Raw genomic sequence first — 11,433 nt, forward strand, 5'->3', positions numbered from 1 at the left:
TTTCTAGGACAGCCGTGGTTTCAGGGCCTTCTTTGTCTGCTCTGGTTTTCAGCTTTTTTTCTTTTTTCTGTTTTGGCCCCTGGTGATTTTCTTTCTTTTCCTATTTTCCCAGCTGTAGAACTGAAAGGATATTGTTAAATTTGATCCAATATTTTTTGGGTTATTATGGAAGGAGAACGTTTAGGTAGTATATTCTACTCTCTGTTCCTACTCAGAAATGAATGTATACCAATACTGCACCTAGTAGAATATTGAAATAGATTATATGTATTTACACACATATAATCTATTTCAATTCCATGAAATAGGTTATTTGTTTATATACACATATAATCTATTTCAATTCCAGTGTCTGTCTACAGTGTTTATATTTATACTAAGAAAAGAAACGGAAAAGAACTACATGCCCAAAGAAGTTCCACCTGGGTCTAAGTTATATGATTCTTATAAAGCAACATGCCTAGTAAATTTTCTAGAGTAGAGGAATAATAAAAAGGAAGGATCTTGTCAGTAAGTATACTAAGGAAATGTAGTGGGCCATCATCATATTGATTTATTTGTTGAGAACCTAGCAGGCCTCTGGCACTGAACTAGTCTCTGGGACTAAATAAAGTTTTAGACCCTGAGCCCTTGATCACACACTCAAAGTGTTAAGTCCTGTCACATCCATATATGGCTCACGTGTCCCATAGTAGCACAGAGACAGGGCCAGCTCTCTGGGTCCAGGAAGCCAAATGAGATTTTCCAGACGAGACTGTATCTAAGAAACTCTTTCTGCTCCATCCGTCTCAGAGTATCTGCCTATTTTAATTTTACATTTTCCGAGAAGACTGTCTCAAACCCACAAACGTGAGATCCTTGGCACCTCCCACCCCAAGGGGTGAACACTGGAGAGGGGGATGAGTTCATTTCCTCTTCCCTCAGATGACTGCAGTGAGCAGAGAAACTCCGGGCTTTAACATTCTAGGGCCAGAAATAAATGTTTCTGGGTTTGAGGCATCTGCTGATAGGATGGAAGCTTGGTGCTGCTTCCTCCAGGGGAAATCAGCCTGTAGGGAAATACGGGCCGACCAAGCCCTAGGACCAGAAGGAGCTATAGGGCCAGGTAGCTTCAGAAAAACAGAAGCGAAGCTGTGGGGACCCAGGGGGGGGGGGGTTGAGATGATATATATGACCTTTTCTTCGTCTGTGTTGGATCTCTGGGTTTACTGCACTATTAGTGCTCCTATACCTAAGCCCTTTTTATAGAGGTGCCAAAGAAATGTATGGTACCCAGCATTCCCGATAAATTAATGGGATCATTACATGATAGTGGCCTGGTATAGTAGCAGGAACATCAGACCGAGAATCAAGACATGGGCTCTGTTCCCGGGACTGCCACTAACTAGCCCTGCAAGCAAGACATTTCACCTACTAAGGCTCCATTTCACCGTTAGTAAAATGAGAGTTTTGTGCTCAGTGGTCTTCAAGGCTCCACCTAGCCTGAGCATTTCATGGATGTGGCCCTCAAAAACATAGCAAATGTGTTCTGGTCGTCAGGGTCCCTGATGGGGCCACAAAGGTCTCCCAAGTTTTGCCCTGGAGATTCTAAGAGTCCTCATGGAGAAGCCCAACAGTACGGACACAGTAGGCAGCCCCACGCCGTGAAAGAAGAACAAGAATCAGGCCAGAGGTCACCATTCAGCCCTGGAAAAAGGGCTTCTTTTGGGCCTGGTGGCCTGGTGTAACCTAACCAATATGTTAGAAACAGGGGCAGTCCGATTTATCATTCACATAACTGGAGGGGACTGATGCGAAATGATGTGGGAGAAAGAAAATGTGTTAGGCATTCGGCAAAAACTTATTTATATCTTCTCCTGTCTAAAACCCTCCTCAAGACAATACATCAGGATTCTGGCCTGTGCCTTCCCTCTGGGGATCTCACTTCTGACCGAGATCCCAACCTGGAGGTTAGAAGTCCGTACTAACCTTTCTGAAACATCAATGCCGTCATGAGTTCTGTGGCAAGCTGTCCAAGAGAAATGTTCTTCCTCTAATTCGAGTAGTGGAGGTATTATCAGCCAGTCAGCCGGAGTTGATGGAACTCTTCTTGAGGGCGGGCCCTGTGACGGGCAGCCTGGGGCCACCCACCTGTTTTCCCTTTCTTCTTCCCCTTACACAGTTTCCTCCGGCTCCTCTTCCTCCCGCAATCATCCTGACCTCTCCTTCATAGTGGCTAGCTTTAGCAGTGAGCCCCTGGAAGGTCAGGAGAGAAGAGCCTCAACCCCAGAAATCTGGATTAGGCTCTTCTCTCCTGAGCCCATAATGTGCGGGCTCTCATCACACGAGCGATAAGCCCCTTACTCTCGAGGGCTAGAGTCGTGTTTTCCTTATTCATCCACATGTCCCTATATGCCTGGCACATGCAGGTGTGGAATAAACAATGTCAACTGATTGAATGAATGACCACATCCGTAGACGACAGACAGGCCCACCACCTCTATCTCTAACTCCCCCGAAGAGCCTTCAACAGAAAATGTCACCAGATGATCCGACGTCAAGAAATGATCTTTACTGTTGAGAAGTTTCCGAAGTAGAGGAGGTAGGATAGGCTGACAGCCCTTCCTCTCCGTACTCCATTGCTTACCTGAAGCCATTTATTTGGCCACCTCGACTACCTGGAACACAGCTGGCATGGAGAGGGTGGCCAGACATGCCTTCCTGTGACACGTAGAATAGATATCATCAAGCTCATGTGTCATAGAAGAGTAACCCAGACCCGCTCGATTTAGCTATTTAAGTATAATTCTAAGTGGCTTGACGCTGGCTCAAAGATAAATGACACACGAGGGTGTGTGTGTGCGTGTGTGTGCGCGCGTGTGTTGGACGAACCTCATCTAGTGAAGGGTAAATAAATGGCCCAATGCACAGAGCTTCCCTCTAAGTAACAATGACGTGTTCAGGTTGGTGACTTTGTCTTCTGGAAGTTATCAAAAGGCAGGGAAATAGGCATTTTGTCAAGGTTTTATTCTTTCGTCAAAACCGTTAAAATGAAAACGAAAAAGTAGCTCCTAAAGGAATGAGGTTCAGGTATTTGAGAAACACACTTCGTTTTCTGATGTTACAGGATAAGTAAGGTATACGGGTGGGTAGCGTGTCACCCACGGTCACGGTCACACTGTACAGAGAAACCCCGCCTCATACGCTTCCTTGGGAAATGTCCTGAGGGGAAGAGTGACATCCGAAGTCTGACACCTGTCAGTTACTGAGCTTTAGCTCCTACTTGCCATCCAGTCTTCAGAGGCTTACAAAACTTTGGATCAATTAGTCATTTTTCCCTCCCTAGTTTTTCCATTGTAATTGTGGACTCAAGCTGTCAAGCTTCCCAGGAGCCTGTTGCCATAGGAGCCTCTGTTTGTTTCGGGTGGAGAAGTTGTTTTTGGCAGGTTGGGGGAGGAGCGATTAATTCTAATAGGTATATAGTAAATTACAGACTTAGGTCTTTTCAACCTTTCCTCTGTATTTCTGCTCCTTTTTAGAACTCCCCTTCTCTTCCCAGATGACCTTTTAAGAGCAGAAAAGAAGCAACTTCTAGAAATCATGTCTGGACTATACAATAGAAGTTCAGTGAGACCCAGAGAAAGTGAAAATAGGTGGGTGGTCCCAGTATCACAGGGCCCACTGGTCGCCTAGACCATTTCGGCTTTTTTCAAGGTATCTTCCCTAATGTTCTTGTGAAGAGAAGCCATCCTTGGAGAGGACTTTGGAAAGAAAACTTCCCCAGTATTTTTTTTTATTATTATTAATCCATTCAAATGTTTAAGGTGTTCTTATGAAAAGAAAGATCTGCCTTCGCTCTTCCGTTAATCCTCCATACTGAAACCAGACGTATATATGCAGGGAAAGTATTTTGGGTGGTCTTTGGATTTTTATAGACAATTGCATGAAAAAGAAAGAAGGAACAGATTAAGCTTTGCCAATGAGTCAGTCGGGGTTGGAGGAAAAGGGAACAGATGCCATGTGAGATGAGGAAATACGCTCCAAACGCTTAAAACAGAAAAAGAAAACTCCGGGGAATCGCAGCAGGGCCCAAGAGCATCGAAAGGTGGTGAGGATGCAGCCAGTTGTATTTTGAGCCTTAGTATTTGGCTGCAGTGGTGGCCCCAAGGCCTGATTGTGTAGTTATTCCAAGTTCTCTGAGCCAGAGGAGCTGGTTCCAGTGTTAAAGACAAATGCTCATCTCGGAATCTTTGTCTTTTATCCCAGTGAGGCCAGTGTTGAAAACAGAATTCATTTTCACTTCCTGCTCTCCACTGACATTGTTCTGCAGCTGTGTGACAGCTGTGGCGTTCCACCCCACAAGTAGCAGCTTTTTAGTGATTGGCAAACTGGTACACATCTGGAATGATGTTCAAATGACCTCAGGACCCCGTAGAGTAAAATCAAAACACTGAAGTAATATCTTGGACGAGCCTGTTCTGATATAACTCAAGGGCCGAAAATTATTTCATGGCCATTTCTTGAGTTTAGTGACCTAGCGCATCAAAGTACAGCAAAAATAGGGAACAGTCCTTCTAGCTGATATTTAAGAAGCGTGGGGGAGAAAAAGTGATTTGCACATGGAATCGGAAAGGTGGCCTCAGAACTCAAGAGTCTGTTGAGGCTTGTGGTCTCAGGACTCCGACCACGAGATGTTTCTGAGGCTTTGCAGTTGGGCATCTGCTCAGGATGGGGAGCAGCGAGTGTGATTGAGTAGGGGGGCTGGCTGAGGCACCTTCCAGGATGCTGGGGTCACTCTTTCCCGCCAGGAGTGGTTCTAGAGAAACAACGCCTTGGGCTGCTGAGCTATTTTTTAACCGCTTGTTGCTATTCTTATCATGCATTCCATTTTGGGGTGAAACACTCCATTAACTCTGGTTTGGTCTGGGCCCCTTTCCCATTTTGGTTCCTGTTAACTTGCAGCAGTAACAGGAGTGGATGGAAACAGTGTAGCTTGCTCTGCTCTAACCCTGTGTCTAGCTGCTGCGTGTGCAGAGGTGGGCGTACATGTGGGACTCTGTCTGCTCCAGAGCTGGCCTCCCAAATCCTAGGACCACTGCAGTCTGGACAGACATCATTTGAGCCTTCAGAGCACCCAGGATCACGAGGGTCTAGCTATAAGTACAGGCACCAGCAGAAGGGGTGGAAATTATGATCCTTAATTGGTGAGAATCAGCAAAAAGCTAAGATACATGACTTCTAAGGCCAAGCTCTGCTTGACCCGAGCTGGGTGGCCAAGGGCAATTTTTGTCATCTCTATGCACCTCTGTTTCCTCACTGAGAAAATAGGACTTTGAAAGCCAACCCTGCCTAATGCACAGGTTTTTTTCTGATGATCAAGGTTTAAAATATGTGAAGCTGTTTTGAAACCTATATGATACAAGGGCCTATTATTACAAGAAGATGAAACCGTCCATCAAGGAGTTCAAATGAACCATTCTGGACCCCAGAGTAGGCCAGGAGCAGGGGCTACAGGTGGAATTTGACAATTCCTTAGGCCCAATGGTCTTATCTTGAGACTTTTCAACTTCTTGAGAATGTTAGGGCAATTGTGTCCTTGCCCTTGGGTGCTCTTCCATAGTATCTCTTGAGTCTCACAAATTATGTTGGGGTGGGGGTGCGAGGGGCAGTAGGGTGAGGTACAGTGCAGCTGGCCTTGGGCACTGAACTCCCACCTCCTTGCCAGCCTTTCCAAGCAGATGGTTGGTGTGATACTATCAACAACCGGGCCTATTGCCATTACGATGGAGGCGACTGCTGCTCTTCCACACTCTCCTCCAAGAAGGTAAGTGAGAGCACCTGGGATGGAGGGGTTGGGAGGGTAGAGGGCGGCAACTCCAGGAATAAAGTCAGGTGCTTTGACTAGCTCTCCTTCATGGTGTATCATAATTGGTTTCTCTTCCGCAGTCAAGAAGAGGGAATTATAATGACCACACATTGGAGTTTCTAAAGTGACAGGATTAAGGATAGTGGTTTTTAGGACAGATTCTTGGAAAGTACTAATTCTCTAATCGTCAGTCTAGTGACTCCTTCAGAAAAGCTATGGCTCGTGCTATTGAAAAACTCACACCTACTTGCCATTGTCCAGGAAACGTCTCTGTATGTTTATTAGAAGCATAAGCATATTATTAGAAACATCTCTGTAAGTATATTAGAAGCATACTGCAGTCAGGTGTTGAGTGGCCGCCATAAACTACCTGAAGCACTTCTTGGAGCATCACGTCCTGAACGGTAGTCCTTTTCTCGACGCCCTTTATCCCACTTGCTCTGGGATTCTATTAAAGTAGCAGATATGCTTAAACTAAGCCTATAAAATTCAATAGGCTGAAACTGCAATAATGTGGATAAAAAAACCAAGTTCTCCAAAGATGCTATGTTGACCAATTTGATGAATCAGAAATAGGCAGAAGATGGACGGGTCTCTATAGTAATGTCACACCTATATGATCACCTCTCCACAGACCTGAATACCTCTGATGCGAATGGCTACCATTTCCTGATGGCTCATTATGTGCCAGGCACTGTTCTCACCACTTAACGCAAATTTACTTAATGCAGACCTCTCAGGGGCTCAAAGGCCACAACTCAATTCGGCTCTCTTTGCTCCAAAAATCCCATAAATCCCAAAACCAAGAGAAACAGGTCATGTGCTTGGATTGCGGGTCAGAAGTCACGCCAGCCAGTTCCTGTCCTCACTGGTGGAAAGCAACTGGTCCAAGTTCTGTACTCCGGAAGGCACGATCACTTAGGAAGAAAGCAAGCAGTTCTCTCCCCATCGCCATCTCTCACCCAGCAAATCTCGGATTTGTCTTTAATGGATTCCAGTGACTGTGGCCGGCATATGCAAGAATCAGGATGGAAAAGGCACTTCATCTCCCATTGACTCCCAAATCTCATTTTTCTTCGTGTGTGAAACTATGCAGGGAAATTTCCCCAAACAACCCCACCCATTCTCCAGCCCATGGGCCCAATCACCAAGTCCATCTCTTCAATGTACTTGGGCTATTCAGAGATACCTGTTTTTTATCTCCTTGGACTGCCCATGCTCAAAGGGCAGGGCCTCTGCCACTTTTACACCATGTGTCCCAAATGCCCAAATCTTTCTGAAGTTGGTTACTGACATCCCCAAAGTATTTTTATCTGTTGCATAGCCGTGCAAGCAGGTAGAGAGCTTTTTCTGGACCATCTCTGGCGTGAAGGAGAGGTAATTACATAGCAGGAAGGCAATCCAGCCACAACCGGTGGGTAGAGAGATGCATTGTTTGACGAAGCCACAGTGTGTCCTGGATTCAAGAAGGGTAAAACTTCACGTTTATGAAGATGGCAGAGATGATCTTATTGCCCCAAAACACCAGGGAGCAGGAGTCGTAGAGCCAGCCTGTACAGCTGTGGTTTTTCAAATAGTTTGCCATCACTCGTTGTTACGTTACCCAACCTCTCTTGGCCTTCCCTGGGACAAGAAAATACCAACAGTCATCTTACTTCACAGGGATTTTGTGACAATAATAATAGCAGCAAAAACATTAACAGCAGTAGTTTTCGATATTAGTGGTAATATTAGCAGTAGTAGCCGCAGGAGTCATAGGTGCCTGGAAATGGGTGTTTTATATCCATCATCTTATTTAACTCACACAGTAGTGAGTTACTGTTGTCCTGCGGTAGTTACTGTGTCTTCCTCACTTCATAAACAACGAAGAACATGAATCAAGGAAGGGTGAGTAAGCGAGAGAACTGAGCGTCCATTTCAGTGCTGTGATATTAACACATAATCCCACACTCCTCCAGGACCAAGCAAGAAAAGTGACACCTGGTTGAAAAGGGTGATGCATGGCACAAAAATGCATTATTTCACGTGTTCTTTGATCCCCTCCAGGTCATCCCATTTGCTGCTGACTGTGACCTGGATGAATGCACCTGCCGAGACCCCAAGGCGGAAGAAAATCAGTAACTGTGGAATCCAGCCCTCCTCCCACTGCCCTGGAGGCAGTAAGAAAGAGAGGCCTCCACAAAAGGAAACAGCGGGGGAATGAAGGAGAAAGTTCGTGAAATGAAGGCGGACGAGCATGAAGGAGCTTCTACAGAGCGCAGGAGGATGTGTGTGGGTGCCAGCTGTTGCATCAAGTCGCTCAGTTAGGGAAGAATCATGGGGAAAGGTTTCTTCAAAGAGGCAGCTGATTCAAAGTAGAAAGAGAAATACGATAGGTATATGAGGACCCTCCTCTGTCATTTAGATTCTCTCCAACCCCATCCTCCACTCCTGCTTTCCTTCCGACTCTCAACCTTGCTAACTCTTCAGCCCCACCCGACTTATAAATCAGCACCAAAATCCTAGAACAGAAGGGGCCGGGAACACGCTTCATACCCATTTGGAATGAATCGCCACCTTTCAGGGCTCATCTCCTCGAAACTGGCTCTCTCCCTGTCTTTTGTGTAGTCTCCCTTAGTAATAATGAGGTTAGTTATTCTTTCTAAGTATTTAAACATAATTATATAAATATATTATATATATATATTATATTTTTTGCTGTCTAAGCTAAAAAGTATCCATTGTTCCACACATGCTGCTGTGAAGGTCACACCCCAAATAAATGCTTTTGGTTTGAGGGTTTGAGGACCGAAAGGCAAGTCCTGCTGCCGTCTTTCTCCGGTGGGCACTGGCAGGTCAAGAGGGAAGTGGAGGAGACAGAGATTAGATGGAGTTCTTTATGCTAACGTGTCAGCTAATCATCTTTTTATGAACTGGAAGCTGGGCCCACTTTGAGGAAATGGGGGCGTTGGAATGATGGTTCTAAGAGGGATGGAAAGTTGGGTGGGAATCCCCATTGGTGATGGGCCCAGGACAGCTAGCCCATGGTTCTTGAGTAGCCATCCAAGAAGAATATATGAACTTCTCCTCACTTCTAGGAACTCTTAGTTGGAGTTGGTGAGACCCAGGATTTTCCACACTTCCCTATGTGCTGTTTCAAGTGTGGCTCTCCGCCAGCCAGTCAGTCAACAGTTTGTATCAGGGCTCATTCTCGCATCACCAGAATTACAGCCACTCACATATTCCTCAAACTTGGCCTGTGGTCTCACTCCTTCTGAGTCCCCAAGCCTGGCTGTCATTCACAGCCACATGACTAATTATTGATTTTTCCAAGAAAGAAAAGGTTATGGAAATGACATAGGGAAAGGCGGGAGGAGATGGAAGAGTAGGCAGGGGCGGGGAAGCCACTGGAAACCAGAGAGAGGGGAGAGGTCAGGGTAAATCAGGACAGAAGGATGAAATGCATCCAAGACACTCAGCCTCATTCCAAGTCTCCAAAGCAGATCAAAGGGATCCTTGGAATAGCGCAGAAACAGGTACATTCTATTCAAATGTGACGGATCACATCTATGACCCAGAGATTTCGATTTGAGTGAGCTATGGAAACACGTGGAGCGAGGGTGACACTCTGTGGGGAGAGAGAAGAATGTCAACTATTTAGGGTCCATTTTGTTCTTCTTTCTTGTTCAGTCTACGGCAGGTACACACATGAGCACATCAGCCTGCCTCTACATCCCGGGCTTACTTCTTTTGCACAAGGGCTACTGTGGTTGCATTTCTTAGCAACAGTTTCTGGATGAGGCTTTGGGGAAAGAGAGTAAGGAGCCAATTTCTTGTTCAACACCCACGTTTATCACCTCTGGAAGGGCTTGAAGCTTGTCTCCCTCCAAGCTTCTTCTCCAAAGGAAGCCAAGAACAGGCAAAGATTAGAGTGCCCCCTGGGCCTCTCTGGACTGTGCCCTCTTTGGCTCTGATCACACGTTGTCTCTACTCCCATCAATCCTGAATCAGTGGCCTTGCAAATAGGAAGACGAAATATTACTGACCACTATCTTGAGCCAGACTTCACGTAGGAAAGAACGATATTCTGGAATGGAATGAAAAGGGTAAGGGGATATACACATATTTATATTTGGGGCTATGAAACGAGGGTGGCAGAGTTATTGGGGAAAGGAAAGAACAGAGTTTGCCCATCCAAACAACTTTCATCTTCTCTATTTGCAGCCATAAGGGACATGATGGGCTACAAACTATTCACTGTCTGAGTTCACTTTTAGTGCCCCCAAGAAGAGAATAAATATTTATATCTGGGATTCTGGTAGGCTTCCATATGGAAAGAGCAATGGAAAAGTTTGGATTCCCCATTTAAAAAAAAAAAAAAAAGATGTGAAATTGTTTTCCTGGGGAGAGTATCCAAATTCCTGGAAGGGTGTCAAGCTCTGTGTAGGGGAGCCTGCCTTGTCTGAGACCCAGGCAGTGGACTCGTTACCCTGGGCATCACGGGCATTGCCAGCTCAGGAAGGCTGCAGTCTCCCCACAAGAATATGGAGCCTGTGATTTGTGCCAGCGTGGGTCTGCGCTCAGTTTCTCCACAGGCGTAACAGGAACATTTCTTTTTCATACTTCATTTCAACATATTGTATTCTCTGTTGGTGAGACCTGCAATTCACCACTGCCCGGGAAAGCTGAGCAGACAGTTTCTGTGGTGTGTGGAAAGCCCCTCAGCCTGAAGCTTACCCAGCCTTCAGCAGCTCCAGCCATTAACAGACAGAAGGTTCTTTCAGCCCTTGTTCCTGAGACCTAGTGTTTTCAGCTCCTCGGGTCACTAACAAAGTTGAAGGACTTTGGATCCTTAAGATTCCTTAAGATCCCATTCTGCTGCTCTTACCCGCTCATGGGGGGCACGGATGGCCTTTCACCTGTTTCTTTGTTCCAAGATCACTTCTCTGCTTCCTCTTTTTTCCTAGTAACTAGCTAGGACTCTGGTGCCCAGGTTGCCCAGGACTAGTTGACCTGGCTGATTAGTGTGACAGCCTCCAATCAGAGAGACGAGAGGACAGAGTGAGGAGAATGGGCAGCTGGCAAGTTTGTACGTGAAAGAAAAGAGCTGTTCTTAATTCCCTCCTTTCCTTCCCTCCATTACAAGGCGTTGGACTTGACACTTTGTTAGCTCGCTATTAAGCGCGTCAGCACCCCATGGGGATGGTTTGATTGGGAACACAGTGAAAGGAGCTGATCTACTGTATTGTACCGTAAAACAGCTATAGCCAATTATTTGTAAAATTGTAAGATGTTCATTAAAAAATTAGCACACAAAATGGGAGGTGTCCTTGCTGTCATTTTTTTGTTTCCATCATTCCGTCACTTCCAAATCGCTTTCCATTTGCTTGTGCCAGGTGCAAACATTCGTGAGTGATCGATGGTCTCGTCGTTTCTTTCAGTTATGCAGAAACTATTCTATTAAGTAAATCGTACATGTCAGGAAGAGAAACAGGGAAGTTCCTCAGGAGAGATGACATGTACAAAAGCGGAGGGCACAACACTAATGTCAGGTGCCTCACAAGTTGTGGAAATAAAGTGTAAGGATCATTTATAGTTCAGAGGAAGTA

General features: G+C 45.7%; 1 protein-coding gene across 1 annotated transcript in view; it reads left to right on the plus strand.

The window, feature by feature from the left end:
• PAPPA2 (pappalysin 2) overlaps positions 1–11,142 on the plus strand; it is a 219,805-nt gene extending 208,663 nt beyond the window's left edge. Inside the window, exons 22-23 of the mRNA XM_074322117.2 lie at positions 5,705–5,803; positions 7,892–11,142. Of these exons, the coding sequence (XP_074178218.2) occupies positions 5,705–5,803; positions 7,892–7,966 (174 nt within the window). The 3' untranslated portion in view covers positions 7,967–11,142. The remainder of the gene's footprint in view (positions 1–5,704; positions 5,804–7,891) is intronic.
• Positions 11,143–11,433: the final 291 nt, after the last annotated feature.

The sequence above is a fragment of the Rhinolophus sinicus genome, chromosome 11 (genome assembly GCF_057876585.1).
Source record: "Rhinolophus sinicus isolate RSI-liver-muscle chromosome 11, RSI-T2T, whole genome shotgun sequence".
NCBI classification, from domain to species: Eukaryota; Metazoa; Chordata; class Mammalia; order Chiroptera; family Rhinolophidae; genus Rhinolophus; species Rhinolophus sinicus.